This window comes from Antechinus flavipes, chromosome 2 (assembly GCF_016432865.1).
Source record: "Antechinus flavipes isolate AdamAnt ecotype Samford, QLD, Australia chromosome 2, AdamAnt_v2, whole genome shotgun sequence".
Classification (NCBI taxonomy): Eukaryota; Metazoa; Chordata; class Mammalia; order Dasyuromorphia; family Dasyuridae; genus Antechinus; species Antechinus flavipes.
The window spans coordinates 350301609-350321569 of record NC_067399.1 but is presented as its reverse complement, the minus strand read 5'-3'; the positions used below and the strand labels follow the sequence as shown (position 1 = coordinate 350321569).

Here is a 19961-nt window from a genome sequence, read left to right as displayed (position 1 = left end):
GAAGCACTGGTTAGGAAATAACAAATTCTGGACCATGGAAGGCTTTAGGGAGAAAGTACTGTTTGCTACCTACCCCAGCTGTTTCTGTCCCTGCGACTCTTGGCCATAGCGATACACCTAGTAGTGGTGATGCTGCTGCTGCTGCTGGCGGTCTTCTTTCTGACAACTCTGGCTGTGCTCTGGACTGTAGGTTGCAGCTTTGGGAGTCACCGTTGGTTGGATGCAGTTCTCTGCGTCTGAAGATGTTGCAACGCATTAGTAGGGAGGGGTTGAGAGGAAATGGGAGGAGAAGTAAAGGGATGGAAATGGAGCTCAACATCACTAGCTGGAGTTCTCACAAATGCCAATATGATGCTCTTCTATGCCAATTCACACCAATACTTAGAGTGATTAGAAGATGCATTTGACCATTATCAGTGAAACACAAAGAAGTACACCTGAGTATGATTTCTCCTTTTCATGTCACACATTGCTTGAACAAGAAATCCATAGAACTAGTACTAACATTTCACACAATGCTAATAACTCATTATATTGAATGTTCAGAGAAGTACAAATAACTCTTTCACAAATATCCAAATACACAAAACCAAGCAATGTGCTCACAGAGTTCAAATATTGCATGCTTTATCATGAAGCCAAATTCCTTTCATTTTAATTCTTTTCTTGGTCCTCAGTTTACATTTACATACATTTATTTTACCTATGAACCAGACTGTATTTACTTTGGACAAGGATAAAAGGAAGTTTGAAAAACACATGCATCCTAGTAATTCAACATTTAACACCTAAAAATGCTTTGAGAATTTTTTTTTTCTAGATTTGTAGTGGCATTTTTTGAAACAAAAGAATACTGTAGAGTTTGAATATAGCTTGTCAAGACAAAGATGGGAATGGCTGATAAAATTATTTTTTTAAAAAGACCACAAAAATTAGTGAAAAGGGAAATTTTTTTATTAAATAGCTCAATTTGGAGAGTTTGGATGTGCACAGATTATCTCCTTGGAATAAAATACTACTGGCTTGAGATGAGAAGAAACTGAAACTCCAGTTACCACTTAGAGATGGGCATATTACCTTTTCTCTAGTGAAGTGAAAGTTAATTTTTTTCTCCTCAAGATGACTAAATTAATTAAAAACAGATAGGAAGATAGGGAAAATACAGAAATTGTTTATTAACAAATATGACATACTCTCTTCCTTTATAAGAGATATATGTTCCAGCTCATGTTCCAGTCTTGTGATGGAAACTATAATTTAAAAAAATACAAAGACTTGAAAACACAAACAGCTAATCAGAGCAGCAATGTTAAAGTTTCAAATTCAGAAAATGCTTGGTGACTATTTAATCACTTAAATCAGAGCACAATATGTACATAAATCAAAGTTTTTAAATTAATTTATGTGAATTATTTGCCTTTGAAGATATTCCACAATTATGAGGCATTTGAATATTTAGATACAGATCAATTATTTCTTATTCTCTTTGGAGTATGAATGGGAATATGGAATATGAACAGAAAAATCTTTTCTGTTTTCTAAAATGGCTAAATTTTTAAAAGATCCTGGATTAGTAGCTCAGGTTAGAATGTAGAATGCAGGGAATCATAGGAAAGACACATCTTAAATATTAATAAATATTTATATAGCTTTTTAGGTAACCCTTGGCTATACAGTCTCTTTATTGGTGGAGAATAGTTGGTACTCCAAGATTGCCTGAGGGATGGAATTTGTAAGACAGAGAGACAAAAGAGAATCGTGTTCTTCTATATATTCTTCTGCACACACATAGACAAATACATACATATATCTTTTCTGATTTTACTTTTGTTATCAATGTGGATAATTGGGCTTATTTGGTATTTGCTATAAATGTTGAATCTGGAAATGGCATTTGAAGAGAAGGAAATCAATCATTGTATAACTTGGGTTTTGGTTGCCTGAAAAAATTCATCAGTATTATATGTTAGTTTCATGACGACATGCTTCCATGGGTTTTGGACGGTACATAATGCTCTTGCACTTTCTCAATCATCAATGGAGTGAAGCAGGGCTTTGTGCTTGTTTCCATGCTTTTTAGTATGTTTTCAGCATTGTTGTCAGATATCTTCAGTAAGGATGAAAATAGCATCAAGGTCAGTTATCTCACCAACTTGTAAAGACTACAAGCCAAAACTTCCTTATGAAATGAGAGGTGGTGTCTGACTCTTTGTTTGCAGATGATTATGCACTCAATGCAGCTTCTGAGGAGGACTGAGAAGTGAAGTTTAATGTCAGTACAATTTGAGTTCAAGTTTGATATTGAGATGAAACAAAGTACTTATGAATCATAGAGCATTAACAAATGGAGTATCACTTTGCCCTAACAAGCAAACATTTGCATAAAGGATACAACACTTTTCTTCTATACACACATTAGGTGTTCTGACTAGCACAAAGAACCCAGATGGGCAGGAATATCTTTATGCCTTATCCTTCCATGTCTTTACAAACTCACATGCTGTCATGGACATGTTATTAGTACAATATCCATATTGGTAATAGATCCATGCTACAATCTCTGTTATTTTATAATAGCTCCAACCTAATTGTTTAGCATATGATATCTCTGATGGTTGTTAACATATCCTACAAACAATTGCATGCAATGGGATTCATTGGCAAACATTCCTTGACTGGTCCTGATTCCAAAGGGTAAAATTCTTGATTTTCCAGTAATGCTTTCCGCAGGACAGAACAATGACCACTGCTTAGGAGTCGGTGTAGATAATCTTTTCTACCTGATCCCTCAAGGCATTCTCACATGCCACCCATGCAGACTAGAACAGAGGTTAATGGAATGATTGCATCAGGATCCCTAATTCACTATTACTAGAGTAAACAATGTTACCTGCTCAGTAAACTCCAGTGGCTCTTTTTTGTCTCTAGGATTAAAATATAAAATGCTCTGGAATTCAAAACCCTTCAAAATTCAAAATTCACTGATCTTTCCAGTCTTCTTACATCCTTTGCCCTGACTTGTACTCTTCAATTCAGTGGATGGTGATCCCCCTAACATGTTCCTCTGAAAAGGCATTTAGTTCTCAGCTCTAGTCATTTTCTTTCTTTTTTATGAGGAAAAATATTATTCTGTACATGGATATAACATTATAAACTCAGGACAATCCACAGATAATAATTTTAACTCTCACATCCCACCCATGTTCATCTACCCAAAACCAATGCACTCTCTCCCTTGAAATATTATTCAGGTATTTTGTTTTGTTTTTTTCCCCAAAATGACCTCCAGACTGCATTTTTGTTTTGAATGTCCTCAGAAGGCTCTGTCACTGATTAGATGACATGATAAAATCCCCAAAGTCCCTTTCAAATGATGGGGGGAAAAGAATGGAAAGAAATTTTTAAAATTTCATCTTCTTTCCTTTGTGGGTTGTCATATCCTTTTCCTCTTCAACCATCTCAGAAACAATTACAACCTCTAAAGTTTCCTTGGCCTCTGCCACTAAAGCCTCCTTGACATCCTCTATTATTTTCTTGATCACTGAAGCATCCACAACCACCATCAGCTACCATGACTCTTCCTTTACCCTTCAAAGCCATTAGGCTTGGTCCAGTCCAGAGCTACTTTATTTCTACCAATTTCCCTGTCTTTCATAGCCCCCTTTGCACCTTTTAAAAAAAATTCTAAGTTGAAGTCCTTTTCTTCCTCCTCTTCCTTATCTTTTTTCTTCCTCATCTTCACTTTCTTCCTCCTCCTCAGATTCCTAGAGTTTTTCAGCCTTTCAGGGGCAGTTTTCACAGAAGCAATCTTCCTTTTGGCAGGTATTGGTATTTATATCTTCTTCTTCAAAGTTATTTTTACCTTCTTCATCCTCACTCAGAATCATCCTCATCCTCCTTAAAATCTTCAGAGTCCTGTTTGTCTGGTGCTGCTCCCATTTTTATGGATTTGGACTGTTCAAATTCTTCATCCTCCTCAACTTCATGGTCCTTTTCTTCAGTCTAGGCATTTTCTCTGGTTACTTCCTTGTGCTTGGAATGCTCTCCTTTATTTGCTCTGACTACTAAAACTTTGTCTTCCTTTAAGTCCCAAATGCAACTCCATTGTCTACAGGAAGTTTTCCCTAATTCCTTTTAATTCTAGTGCCTTCCCTCTCTCTTTTTTTAAATAAAGCTTTTTGCAACACTGACCCTTTCATAACCTTTTGTTGTAAAATTTCCCCCTTTCCCCCCCATTCTTTCCCCTATCTGGCAAGTAGTCCATACGTGTTAAATATGTTGAAATGCATGTTAAATCCAATATGTATATACATATTTATACAGTTATCTTATTGTGCAAGAAAAATCAGATCAAGAAGGAAGAAAAAGAAAAACTGAGAAAACCAAAAACAAAATGCAAGCAAATAACAACAGAAAGAGTGAGAATGCTATGATGTGTTCCACACTCTGTTCCCATGGTTCTCTCTCTGGGTGTAGACGGTTCTCTTCATCACTCTAGTGCCTTTTCTCTTGTTACTTCCCATTTATCCATAGAGTTTGTTTTGTATATATTTGTTTGCATGTTGTCTACCTGATTAGGTTGTAAGCTCCTTGAAAACAGGAATCATCTTTTGTCTCTATTAGCCATTAGCATGTGGCTGGTATATTTGATAAATATTTATTGATTGATTTATTATTACTGCATTAGTATTTGCTGAATTCTATGTGCCTCTTGTAGCAGATGGAAACATTAACAAACAGGAAAAACAAAATCCTTCAAGTGCCAAGTCTCCTGAGGAATAGGTGAGGGCCTCCTGGGGCCAGTTAGAGAGGACATGATTCCAGGATTTTGACTCAGTCTCTAGCATAAATCTAGCCAAATTTTTGTGAAGGTTATTAATATCAGAAATTCTCAGACAAATGTGATTTTAATGTCCATTTCTTAATTGAAGACTCCTTTTTCCTGTCCATTTTATAAAGAAACTATCTTGTAACACCAAATTCATAATAGATCCAATTGTGAACTAAGAGTGACCATGTGACTCTACATTATCTCTTTAGTAGCAACTATATCCCATTACCACATAAGCAACTGATATTTTTTATTAAAGCTTTTTATTTTCAAAACATATACGTGAATAATTTTTCAACATTAACTCTTTCAAAACCTTGTGTTTCAATTGGTAGAAATATATGTTAAATTTAATATATACATACATATTTATAAATTATCTTGCTGCACAAAAATAATTAAATCAAAAAGGAAAAAAATGAGAAAGAAAATAAAATTCAAACAACAACAAAAAGAGTGGAATGACTCTCTTCATCACAAGATCATTGGAACTGGTCTGAATCATCTCATTGTTGAAGAGAACCATGTCCATCAGAATTGATCATTGTATAATCTTGTTACACTGTATAATGATGATCTGCTCATTTCACTTAGCATCAGTTCATGTAAGTCTCTCCATCCCTCTCTGAAATCATCCTGATGATCATTTCTTATAGAACAATAATATTCCATAGCATTCATATACCATAACTTATTCAGCCATTCTCCAACTGATGGGCATCCACTCAATTTCTGGTTTCTTACCACTACAAAAAAAGCTGCCACAAACATTTTTGCACATATGGGTTGCTTTCCTTCCTTTAAGATTTCTTTGGGATATAAGTCCAGTAGAAACACTGCTGGATCAAAGGGTATGCATAGTTTGATAACTCTTTGAGCATAGTTCCAAATTGCTCTTCAGAATGGTTGGATCCATAACAACTACTTTTAAAAAGTGGCATAATAAGTCTTCACCTTGGGGAAGTTGTAGTTCCAGAAGCTTAATTATTGCTATTCTAGGCACTTCTTGGTCCCGCCCAAAGGCTTCATTCAACCTGATTTTTGTGACCAAAGATCACCAGAAACATTAATCTGCCATAGTCAGAAGGTCTCAAAGGGAGAGACTGTTGGATAGTCTACTTTTAGATCACTCACGTTTGTAGCCTATTCTGGATCCCACTAATTGTTTTGTTGTCTTGGTCATTCTTGTTTTTAAAATATTTTATACTTTAACAATTGCATGTAAAAACAATTTTTAAGTTTTTTTTTTAATTTTAAATTCCAAATTCTCTCTTTCTCCTTCCCCAAACCTCTCCCTAAGATGTAAACAATTTGAGATAGGTTATATATGTGCAATCATAAAAAACATATTTCCTTATTAGTCATGTTGTGAAAGAAAATACAGACAAAAAAAAGAGAAAAACTAAAGAGAATGAAAAATAATATGTTTTGATCAGCTTTTAGATTCCATCAGTTCTTTGTCTGGAGAAGGATAGCATTTTTCATCATGAGTACTCTGGAATTGTCTTGGATCATCATATTGATAGGGATAGCTGTTTTTCACAGTTGATCACTGTAAAATATTCTTGTAATTGTGTATAATGTTTTCCTGATTCTGCTCATTTTACTTTACATCAGTTTATGCAAATTTTTAAAGTTTTTTTTTCAAATAATACTGCTTGTCACTTTTTATAGCATAATGGTTTTCCACCACAATTATATACCACAACTTGTACAGCCATTCATTTCTCAATTAACATTCTTTAAATTTCAAATTCTTGCCAACAAAAGAGGTAATATTTTTGTGCAAATGGATCCTTTTCCCTTTTTATTGATTTCTTTGACATTTAGACTCAATAAGTGGCACTTCTGGGTCAAAGGGTATGCACAGCTTTTATAATCCTTTGGGCATAGTCCCAAATTGTTCTTCAGAATGGCTGAATCAGTTTACAACTCTCTACTATCTGTGTATGTGTCCCAATTTTTTCACATTCCCTCCAAAATTTATCATTTTTCTTTTCTTTACTCTAGCCAATCTGATGAAATGATATTTCAAGATTGTTTTAATTTGCATTTCTCTAACCAGTAGTGAGTTAGAGCATTTTCTTTCTTTTCCTATAGATTTGACAGGTAAATTATTCCATACTCCTCTCCTTTGCTTATGATATCACCTTTTATGTCTAAATTATGTACCCATTTTGACTTTATATTAGTATATTGTTGGAATCCTTACTAACTGCTAACTAATTAGAGTTGATCTAATCTTACAAGAAGATGTTTTGGCCAGAACCTGAAACTAGGTACTAAGTAGAACTAATCAATACAAGGCTTGTGTTCACACCTTTACTCATTGGAGTTCAATGAGTTCATACCTCCCTTGAAGCTCTTTGGGCCAGAGAGCACTATGGGAGAAAATCCATAATCCCTCTCTCTGGAAGGAGCATAAATAGGCCAATGGGCCAGTCGAAGAGGTTCTTGAAAGGAAGATGCTACAAGTCGAGATTTCACCGGAATGACATGAAGACTGGAGCTGGCTGGAGGCTGAAGAAAGCAGAGGCAGAGGCTGAAGGACCAGACCTTTGGATTTAAAGACATTCGGAGAGAGCTCTTGGAACCAAGCAGAGAGATAGGCCTCTAAGCTAACCGGGCTATATTGGAAATAATAAAAGATCTGAACTTTTATCACCTGACTGCTTTTTGAGAAGAAAAAGATTACAACAGTATATTGTGTAGGATGTTGATCTATAGCTAGTTTCTAACAGACTGTTTTCCAGTTTTCTTAGCAGTCTTTGTCAAATAGTGAGTTATAATCCTCAAAGTTTGTATATTAGGGTTTATCAAACACTAAATTACTATGGTCATTTACTGTTGTTTATTGTAAACTTATACTATTTCAGTACTCTATTTTCAAGCCAGTATAATATTGTTTTGAGGATTACCACTTTATAATATAGTTTGAGATAGAGTACAACTAGGCTACTTTCCTTCACCTTTTTTCATTTATTTTCTTGATCTTCTTAATGTTTTGTTCTTGACAAATTTTTTATTATTTTTCTGTATGACATGTTTTTTGTGGATTGATTGGTATTGCACTGAATATGAAAATCAATTTAGATAGAAGTTTAATTTTAATTTTATTAATTCAGCAAACATGAGCAATTAATATTTTCTAATTGTTTAGGTCTGACTTTATTTGCTTTATAGTTACATTCGTATCGTTTCTGGGTTTGTCTTGGCAGATAGATGCTCAAATATTTTATATTGTCTGCAGTTATTTTATTTTTCTCTTAATAGTATTATATATTCTTTCCTATTACATATAAAGATAGTTTTCAATATTCATCTCTGTAAAATTTTGAGTTTTAATTTTTTTTCTCTCTCCTTTTATTCTTCCACCCATCAAGATAGCAAGCAAACTGATATAGGTTACACATGTACAATCAAATTAAAAATATTTTCTTATTGTCATTTTCTGAAAGAATAATCAGAATAAAAGGGAAAAACCAAGAGCGAAAAGATTTTAAAAAGTGAAAATAGAAAGCTTCAATCTGCATTAAGTCTCAATAGTTCTTTCTCCTGGATATGGATAGCATTTTCTGTCACAAGTCTATTAGAAGTCTAGATCACTGTATTATTGAGAAGAGCTAAATCTATCATAGTTGATTATCATATAATGTTGCTGTTGCTGTGTAAAGTGTTCTAGCTCTCATTTTACCCAGCATCAGTTCAGAAAGGTCTTTCCCAGTTTTTCTGAAACTTGCTTGCTCATCAAATTTTTTTAGAACAATAGTATTTCATATGCTACAACTTGTTCATCCATTTCCTAACTGATGGGCATCCCTTCAATTTTTAATTCCTTGTCACCACAAAAAAAGATACTATAAATATTTTTGCATATGTGGGTCCCTTTCTCTTTTTAATGACCTCTTTGGGTTATAGACTCAATGGTGATACCACAAAATCAAATCAAAAACCTCACATACTTTGATACTCCTTTGGGAATATCTCCAAATTTCTCTTTAGAATGGTTGGATCAATTTACAATTTCACCAACAATGCATAATTATCCCAGTTTCCCCACATTCCTTATAACATTTATCATTTTCTTTTTCTATCATTTTAACCAGTCTGATAGGTGTGAGGTGGTACTTCAGATTGTCTTAATTTGTATTTTTTTTGCTTCTTTCTCTTTAAAAATATTTTAATAGCATATTATTTTTTCCAATCATATCTAAAGATAATTTTCAACATTCATTTTTTGTAAGATTTTGATTTTAAGTTTTTAAAAATCTTTTTCTCCCTTCCCTCCTTTTTCCCCAAGATAGCAAGCAATCTGATTTATATTTCCATATAAATTATGTTAAAAAATGAGAATAAAAGTGAAAAACCATGAGAAAGAAAAATCAAATAAACAAAAAAAGATGAAAATAATATGCTCTGTTACATATTCAGTCTCCTTAGTTCTTTCTCTGGATGTGGATGGAATTTTTCATCCAAAGTTTATTGGAATTGTCATGGATCACTGTATTGCTGAGAAGAGATCAGTGGTCCTCACATAATCTTGCTGTTACTGTGTACAATATTCTGGTTCTGCTCACTTCACTCAACATCAATTCATGGAGATCTTTTCTGAAATCAACCTATTCATCAATAATATTCTATTACATTCTTATGCCATAACTTATTCAGCCATTCTCTCCTTGCTACCACAAAAAGAGCTGCTATAATTTTTTTTTTTTTCATATGAGAGTCCTTTCCACCCTTTTTTGATCTCTTTGGGATTCAGAACCAATAGCGACACTATTGGAATCAAAGGGCATACATATTTAGATATCCCTTTGGTAATAATTCCAAAATATTCTCTGGAATGACTAGATCAGTTCACAACTCTACCAACAATGCAGCAGTGTTTTACTCTTTCCACATTGCCTCCAACATTCATCATTATCTTTTTCTGTCATCATTGCCAATCTGAGAGGTGTGAAGTTGCATCTTAGAGTTGCCTTAATTTGCATTTGTCTAATTAATAGTGATTTAGAGCATTTTTTAAAAATGTGATTTTAGATGGCTTTTATTTATTCATTAGAAAATTTTCTGTTCATGTCCTTAGACAATTTATCAATTGAGAAATGACTTGTATTCTTATAAATTTGACTTACTTCTCCATATATTTTAGAAATGAGGTCTTTATCAGAAACACTGGCTGTAAAAGTTGTTTCCCAGTTTTCTGCTTCCCTGTTTATCTTGGTTGTTTCATTGGTTTTGTTTGTGCAAACCCTTTTTAATCTAATGTAATATTTCCTGTTGTTCTCTATTTCTTGGTTTGGCCATACATTCCTTCCTTTTAAAATAACCTGACAAACTATTCCTTACTCTTTTGATTTGCTTATAATATTACACTTTATTTCTAAATCAGGAACCCATTCAACCTTATCTTTGTATAGATTGTAAGAGATCTGTGTCTAGTTTCTGTCACATTATTTTCCAGTTTTCCCAGAAATTTTTGTCAAATAATGAGTTATTATTCCAAAAGCTAGAGTCCTTGAGTTTATCAAATGGTAAATTATTATAGTCATCTAACTATAATATCTAGTTTGTTCTACTCTGTTTCTTAGCTAGTGCCAAATAGTTTTGATGACTGCCATTTTATGATACAGTTTTAAGAATGGTATGGGAAAGTCATCTTTCAAATGAATTTTATTATTAATTTTACTAGCTCTATAAAATGTATTTTTTCAATTTGATTAGTATGGCAATAAATAAGTAGATTGATTTAGAAAAAATTGTCATTTTATTATATTAGTTCAGCCTTCCCATGCTCAATTGATATTTTCCTAATTGTCTAGATCTGATCTTATTTGTGTGAAAAGGTTTTGTAACTGTTCATATATTTCCTGGGTTTATCTTGGCAGATAAATTCTCAAATATTTTGTACTGTCTATAGTTATTTTTAAAATGTAATTTCTCTTTCTATTTCTTGCTGCTTGTCTTTGCTGGTCATATATATAAATGCTGGTGTTTTATGTGGGTTTAGTTTATATCCTGCAACTTTGCTAAAGTTGTTAATTGTTTCAAGTAATTTTTTTAGTTGATTCTCTCATATTTGCTAAGTATATCATCATGTCATCTCCAAAGAGTGATAGTTTTCTTTCTTCATTGACTATTCTCATTCCTTCAATTTTTTTTTTCTTTTCTCATTTCTATAGCCAGAATTTCTAGTGGCAGTAATGGACATCCTTGCTTTACTACTGATCTCAGTGGGAAGGCTTCTGGTTTATCACCACTATAGCCTTTCCTTTTAGGGAAAACTACATTTGTCCCAAAGAGCATAATCTTTGCTATTTTTATTTATTTATTGCTGAGGAAATTGGGGTTAAATGACTTGCCCAAGGTCACACAGCTAGGAAGTATTAAATATCTGAGGGCAGATTTGAACTCAGGTGCTCCTGACTTCAGGGCTGGTGCTCTATCTACTGCGCCACCTTGCCGCCCTGTTCTTTGTTATTTTAAAAAATATAAGAATCGGTGTTTTATTTTGCTAAAAGATTTTTCTACATCTGTTTAGACAATCAGGATTTCTGTTGATTTTTATTATTGCTATGGTCAATGATGCTGATAGTTACTAATGTTGAATCAGTTCTACGTTCCTGATATAAATCTCATCTGCTTATAATGCATGATCCTTGTGCTATATATATTGTTGTAATTTTTACTAGTGTTTTATTTCAATTTTTTTACATCTATAATAATTGGGTTCATGGAGGTAAAGATGAGATGGAATTTTGGATTTTCTCTGGCAGAGGTGCCAATGGGGATTTAGTATCTAAGTGAAGAATGCAAGGAAAAGAGGGATCTATGAGAAGGAAGTACTGGCAAGAAATTTGAATGTTTCCTCTGAGAGGGAGAGAATATGAGGAAAATAATACTGTAATTGATAATTTCTTATTTACTTTTTTTGGGTCTTAATAAAAATCTGATATCTTCTACCATGCCTTTAGTATTTTCCCTTCCCAAAAAGATATTTTATGAATTAATCTCTCAACTAATTCATAAGTAAAGGGAAGTTATTCTTTTTTTTTTCCTTTTTGTACTGGAGACTTTCAGAATCATGATCAAGAGAATGGGTGGGAAGCAAGAGTTGGAAGTTTTCTTGTGCTGGCATAGATTGAAGTCATACAGGCCTGATTCTTTGTCACTTTCCTTCAGTGGACTAGAACAGTAGGAAATAGAAGGAGATGGTCAGAGGAAGGTTGAATTCCTCTTCCAATCTGAAGCTGGAGATAAGACAGTATAATAGGTAGATTCCTGGTTCAAGGTAAAGTTGCTTTGGGACTGATGGAAGATAATCCCTGCCCCCAATGCTTTTCCTTCAAGTGACATGTCCTGAGTAAGAGATGGAAATTCTGGAATTAGAGGAACTTCTGTCTCCTCTTTTCTATTTAATAAATGTATGTAAGTCTCTCAAGCTTAGGACAATTTCATTTTTGTTTTTTGTGTCCCCAGTACGTAGCATAACATTTATTACATAATAGGCACTTAGTAAAACTCATCACTATACCATGCCTGTTTCTATTGAGAAAATACCTATCCTTCCAAATCTTGCAATCATTCTCAACTCTCCTCTAGTTTACTGCGCATATTTAATCAATTCTTTATTAGGACTTATCCAGTTTGCTTCAACATCTCTGGCATCATCTCCTTTTTCCAATTTACAGCCACTTTAGTCAATACTCTCATCACCTCTGGACAAGACTGTTATTGATTGATGTGTCTGACCCCACTTTCCCCTCTTTGATCCATGCTCCACAAAATTATCAATGTATAGGCCTGCTCATGTCACTTCCCTATTGACTGTCTTTTGTAGATAGGTTAAAATAAAAATTCCTCTTCTTGGCATTGAAATCCCTTCACAAAATCATTGAAATCTATTTTTTAAATTTCAGATTATATTGCATCATATAGTCTACATTGAAGTCAAACTGAACTGCTGGGGGTTCCTTGTGCACATTGACTCAAATCTCTCCTGCAATGACTTTTTTTTCCTCTCTTGCATTTGTTAGAACCTCTTTATAAGGTCCAATTCAAGTATCATAGAACTTTTACTGATTCCTAATTGTGATTCCTTCAAAATTATTTTGTATTTAATATAAAATTTAATATTTTGTATTTAATAAAACAATATATTTTTGGTAATTTTTTTTATCTGTATGTAGTAGAATGTAAGTTCTACTGTTCCACTGTATGTGGAGCATGTAGGCTCCTTGAGACTTTCATTTGTATTTGTCTATCTGTAGCTAACTAGTTCTTTGCACTTTTTAGGTACTTCATATATGTTTAACTAAGCTGATACCTAAACACTTATGTTCAAATTCATTAAAAGTTTCAATTCCCTTCTTCCTTTCCAGTCACTGAAGATTGGAGAAAAACTGCTGTTCCTTCTAAAAGGACTTTTAAAAAATCTCAGATTTTTATTAAGACCCCAAAAAGTGAATAAGAAATTATCAATGACAGTATTATTTTCCTCATATTCTCTCCCTCTCAAATTTCTTGCCAGTACTTCCTTCTCATAGATCCCCTCTTTTCCTTGCATTCTTCACTTAGATACTAAATCCCCATTGGCACCTCTGCCAAAGAAAATCCAAAATTCCATTTCATCTTAAATAACTAGCTTCTAATATTCTTTACATTATATGGATTTTTCTTTTTTTAACTTTGCTTTATAATTGACTTCAAGTTGTGAGCCACATCTGACTTAGGCCAGTCTGATGATTCAAACTTGAGATTAGAAGAAAATGAGTTGTAAAAAATATCATTTTAAACAAAAAGTATTTTATTCAACAAAATGGAAAGAATATTTAGCAAGGAAAGGATATTTAGCAGAGATTCAATATTGATTCAGTTGAATGAAGCTTCTTTTGCCTTAATATCAAATCTCCCATGCTCCCTCTCCCTTCAATCTCTCAACTGAGTAACTCGCCTCATTTTACTGAAAAAATTAAGAACTTGCTCTTTCCCAACTCATCTCAAAGTAGATGTACAAATTATTTTAAATTTCATGTATCCAAAAATTGCATGCATTATATTTTACCTTTCAAACCCTTTCCCCTTTCAAAACTTCTATCTTTCTTTTTGAGGACATCTCTATCTCCAGGGATTCACTTAGGTTTGAAACCTAGGCATCATACTCAATTTCTCATTCTCTCACTTCCTATCTAATTTGTTGCCAAAATCTGTCAATTTACCTTCATAATATATATTAATGTGTCTACTTCTCTCTTCTGACCCTTCCACTCTCTAGATGTAGATCTTCACTACCTCATGTTTGAACCATTGCAATGGCCTGCTGGTTTATCTCCTTGCCTCAAGTTTTTCCCCATTCCAGTCTATTCCCCACTTGGCTGTCAAGGGGATCTTGCTTAAACATAGGTCCTTCTATGTCACCTATACCCCGACTCAATAAACTGATAAGAAGAAACATAACTATTGACAGGATCAGAACTCTAGAGGAGTACTATAGTGCTATAGTATTTTTCTGCATTTCTTATTAAAATCATTATTTTAATATATTCATTATTAAATTCATTATATCTCTTATAGGAAGTTTGGGAAGTCTGAGAAGTATGATTCCCTAATCTTGATAACTAGAACATGATAACAAAATTAATGTTTTAAAAATCTATTCTTGTGATCAAAAATGCCTAATGCTTGGTGGTATGGAATATAGAAAATCAAGAAGGTGTAATGGTAGTAAGCCCAATCTTCAACTTCTTTTATGGTGGAAACAATATTTTAACTCACCTCCATTTCCACTCCCTCAATCTTCAGATAAGTTAGAGTAGAATTTTTTTTTTTTCCTTAGAAAATATTGAAATAATCCTAAACACTTGATTGGTTAAGGGGACTAAAGTCTTAGACTACTAAGACATGATAGATGATTAATTAGACTCCTATTTTATTCCATTCAGTATTAATCAGTTTGATATGCTTCCACAGGGGTAGTGATTATAAGTTCTGTATATTAGGCCCCAGAGGTGTGACCTGCAGATTACAAATTCACTTATAATTATGGCATCTTCACCCTTATTTTTGCCTTGTTATGGTGACCAAGCCCAGTGTGGTAGGAATGATTCAATGATATGAAAAGTTCTCCAGCTATTTTTGTATTCCTAGACCACCCTCTCTTGTCCAGAATGAGCAAGGGAACATCTTTAGATCATCTGGTCAGTGATCTGGAGATAATCCTTGCCTGCAATGACCCATGCTGATGTAACATTTCTGGCCCTTTTGGAGGATGAAAAACATGGTCTATCAACCAATGAAATCTTGTATTTTGCTTTGTCTCTTCTGAGTGTCTGGGTATTAAGTCTTATAAACATAAGACCTTGAGAAAATGAGGTATCTCCGATCATGAAGAATTTGGTCTCTTCAATAAATGGTTAATGACTAGAAGCTCTACTTCAGTGATTTTTCTTGCATATTGGATAATTTTGGACCCCAGAGACATCACTTTTTGGTTTCCTATGTACAAAATACCTTTTCTACAAAATAGAGCCTCAGACATATTATGATACTTAGCTGGCAAAGAACAATTAATAATTCAAGCAGAGGAGCTTTCTTCAGCTGACTACACTGAGAATATCTTCAATGCATTTCCCTCTGGAAAATTTTTCTTCTTCCTATTAATTAATTTAAAAAACAATTGTTAAGTGGCCTACAAATATTTCATTACCCTTCTCTTCAGATAATCAAACAGAGTGTTCAGTTCAGCAGATGACAAATGATGTCTATTATGGGAGCTATTATATAACAAACAAATATTTTTATGAGGAGAGATTGACAAAATTCTTCCTTTGGTCTTGAGCCCAAAGAGGGGAGACACTGATTGTCCATGCCTATCCCCTGTAAGATCCAGACTACATAATCAGACTGATTGTTACTGCCTAGAAATCAGGGTCAGTCAAAAAGTACTTACTATTTGCCATATACTGTACTAACTGCTGGAGATAAAAAGAAAGACAAAAATAGTCCCTGTTCTCAAGGTATTTATATGTGTGGGGTGGTAATGGTGGTGGTGGAGACAACATGTAACTTTTAAAATATCTTTTTAATTATTATTATAGCTATTTATTGACAAAACATATGCATAGATAATTTTTCAACATTGACCCTTGCAAACACTTCTGTTCCAACTTTTCCCCTCCTTCCCTTCACCTCCTCCCTAATTATTTACCCATAATTATGAAATGATTTTTCTAAGCAAGGGACCCATAAGGAAAATGGACATGTTCTATGATAGTTTTGGTGGTAATTGCTGCATTTCTGGATTTAACTAGCATTGCAATACCATATCTTAAGCAGATATCACCTGTAGTACAAACAAGTCTCTTGAGCGATACATAAGGGTATTAGTATAATAAAGATGCATGTTTAAAGCCATTCTACACTATACTTTATTAATCTCTGAAAAGTGAGCATGCATTTTGCGTGAAAAAAATCTTTGAGTAGAAGTAGTTGTCTCATCCTTAGAGATATCAATATGGTGCCATGAGCACCACATTGGATTATCAGTGTATTCAACTTTTCAACCTCTACCACTCTCCTCAGGTAACCAAACAGAGGGTTCAGTTCAGCAGAAGACAAATGATGTCTATTATGGGTGCTATCATATCACAAACAAATATTTATGTGAGGAGAGTGACAAAATTCTTCCTTTGGTCTTGAGCCCAAAGAAGGGATCCACTGATTGTCCATTCCTATCCCCTGTAGGATCCTGGAAAATAGATCTAGGAGAGATAATCTGAGAAATATTGGACTTCCTGAAAAATATGATGAAAAAAAAAAAAGAGCCTGAGAAGCAGCTACACCCAAAGAAAGACCACTGGGAGATGAATATAAACTGCTTGCATTTTTGTTTTTCTTCCCAGATTATTTATACCTTCTGAATTCAATTCTCCCTGTGCAACAAGAAAACTATTCGGTTCTGCACACGTATATTGTATCCAGGATATACTGTAACCTATTCAACATGTAAAGGATTGCTTGCCATCTCGGGGAGGGGGTGGAGGGAGGGAGGGGAAAAATTGGAACAGAATTGAATGCAAGGGATAATGTTGTAAAAAATTACCCTGGCATGAGTTCTATCAATAAAAAGTTATTAAAAAAAATAAAAGGAAAAAAAAGAGCCTGGACACTATTTTCCAGGAATTATCAAACTGCCCAGATATTATAGAAACAGAGGGTAAAATAGACATTCATTGAAAGAATTCATCAATCACCTACTGAAAAGGACCCTAAAACCAAAACTCCAAGAAATATAGTTGCTAAATTCCGGAACTATCAGGCGAAGGAAAAAAATACTACAATCAGCTAGAAAAAAATCAAATCTAGAAGAGCCACAATAAGGATTACTCAGGATCTAGCAGCATCCACATAAAAGGATCAAAGGGCCTGGAATCTGATATTCCAAAAAGCTAAGGAACTTGGTATGCAGCCAAAAAATAACTTACCCAGCCAAAATGAACATTTTTTTTTCCAGGAAAGAAGATGGACATTCAATGAAATAGGTGAATTTCATCTATTTCTGATGAAAAAAATGGAACTAAACAAAAAGTTTGCTCTCCAAATATAGGACTTAAGAGAAACCTTAAAAGGTAAAAAGAAATCTTGGAAACTATATTTCTATTATAAAGATATATAAACAACACATGTGTAATTTGTTCTAGAAACTAAAGGTAGAAAGGAAATTGTGACAGAAAAAGGATAAAGTGGGGGTACTACATCTCACAAAGAGACAAAGGAAACCAATTATATTTGAGAGAAAGAATGGACGGGGATGAACATAGTGTCTATTTTCCTCTCATCAGAATTGGCTTAAAGAGAAAAATATTAGGCATATTCAATTTATGGTGAAACTTCTCCCACCTCATTGAAAAGTGGGAGGGAAAAGTGAAAAGGGCAGAAGGGAATACAGAAATTGTGAGGAAAAGAGGTAAAATAGGGGGAGAAACTCTTAAGGTGGGAGGGAGGGATACTAAAAAGGGAGGCCTGTGAGAAGCAAGTGGTGCTCACAAATTTAATACTGGGGAGGGGGATAAGGAGGAAGGAAAGGAGAAAAGCATAAGTAGGGGTTAACAAGATGGCAAGTAATACAGAATTAGTAATTTTAACCCTAAATGTGAATAGGGTAAACTGCTCCATAAAGAGGAAACAGTTAGCAGACTGAATTAAAAGCCCAAATCCTACAATATGGTGTTTACAGAAAATACACTTGAAGCAGACTGATACATACAGAGTAAAGGTAAAAGGTTGGAGTAGAATCTACTATGTTTCAGGTGAAGTCAAAAAAGCAGGGGTAGCCATCCTTGTCTCAGATCAAGCGAAAGCAAAACTTGATCTAATTAAAAGAGATAAGGAAGGGCACTATATCTTGCTAAAGGGTAGCATAGATAATGAAGCAATATCAATATTAAACATATATGCACCAAGTGGTGTAGTATCTAAATTCTTTTTTTTTTTTTTTTTAAATTTTTTATTTAATAATTACATTATATTGACACTCGTTTCTGTTCCGATTTTTTTCCCCCTCCCTCCCTCCACCCCCTCCCCTAGATGGCAAGCAGTCCTTTATATGTTGGATATGTTGCAGTATATCCTAGATACAATATATGTTTGCAGAACCAAACAGTTCTCTTGTTGCATAGGGAGAATTGGATTCAGAAGGTATAAATAATCCGGGAAGAAAAACAAAAATGCAGATAGTTTACATTCGTTTCCCAGTGTTCTTTCTTTGGGTGTAGCTGCTTTTGTCCGTCATTTATCAATTGAAACTCAGGTCTCTTTGTCAAAGAAATCCACTTCCATCAAAATATGTCCTCATACAATATCGTTGTCGAAGTGTATAATGATCTCCTGGTTCTGCTCATTTCACTTAGCATCAGTTCATGTAAGTCTCGCCAGTCCTCTCTGTATTCATCCTGCTAGTCATTTCTTACAGAACAATAATATTCCATAACATCCATATACCACAATTTACCCAGCCATTCTCCAATTGATGGGCATCCATTCATTTTCCAGTTTCTAGCCACTACAAACAGGGCTGCTACAAACATTTTGGCACATACAGGTCCCTTTCCCTTCTTTAGTATTTCTTTGGGATATAAGCCCAATAGAAACACTGCTGGATCAAAGGGTATGCACAATTTGATAATTTTTTGGGCATAATTCCAGATTGCTCTCCAGAATGGTTGGATTCGTTCACAACTCCACCAACAATGCATTAGTGTCCCAGTTTTCCCGCATCCCCTCCAACATTCATCATTATTTTTTCCTGTCATCTTAGCCAATCTGACAGGTGTGTAGTGGTATCTCAGAGTTGTCTTAATTTGCATTTCTCTGATCAATAATGATTTGGAACACTCTTTCATATGAGTGGTAATAGTTTCAATCTCATCCTCTGAAAATTGTCTGTTCATATCCTTTGACCATTTATCAATTGGAGAATGGCTTGATTTCTTATAAATTTGAGTCAGTTCTCTATATATTTTGGAAATGAGGCCTTTATCAGAACCTTTAACTGTGAAAATGTTTTCCCAGTTTGTTGCTTCCCTTCTAATCTTGTTTGCATTAGTTTTATTTGTACAAAAGCTTTTTAATTTGATGTAATCGAAATTTTCTATTCTGTGATCAGTAATGGTCTCTAGTTCATCTTTGGTCACAAATTTCTTTCTCCTCCACAAGTCTGAGAGATAAACTATTCTATGTTCCTCTAATTTATTTATAGTCTCGTTTTTTATGCCTAGGTCATAGACCCATTTTGATCTTATCTTGGTATATGGTGTTAAGTGTGGGTCCATGCCTAATTTCTGCCATACTAATTTCCAATTATCCCAGCAGTTTTTATCAAATAATGAATTCTTTTCCCAGAAGTTAGGGGCTTTGGGTTTGTCAAACACTAGATTGCTATAATTGACTATTCTGTCTTGTGAGCCTAGCCTTTTCCACTGATCCACTAATCTATTTCTTAGCCAATACCAAATGGTTTTGGTGACTGCTGCTTTATAATATAATTTTAGATCAGGTACAGCTAGGCCACCTTCATTTGATTTTTTTTTCATTAATTCCCTTGAGATTCTCGACTTTTTATTGTTCCATA

General features: G+C 34.1%; 1 protein-coding gene across 2 annotated transcripts in view; it reads right to left on the bottom strand.

Moving 5' to 3' along the window:
- The window catches only part of ATL1 (atlastin GTPase 1), a 115130-nt gene extending 114866 nt beyond the window's left edge, over positions 1-264 (bottom strand). For both annotated transcript variants that reach the window (XM_051978032.1, XM_051978033.1), the window contains exon 1: positions 74-264. In XM_051978032.1, coding sequence (XP_051833992.1) covers positions 74-107 — 34 coding nt within the window. In that variant the 5' untranslated portion in view covers positions 108-264. The remainder of the gene's footprint in view (positions 1-73) is intronic.
- Between the last annotated feature and the right edge of the window lie 19697 nt (positions 265-19961).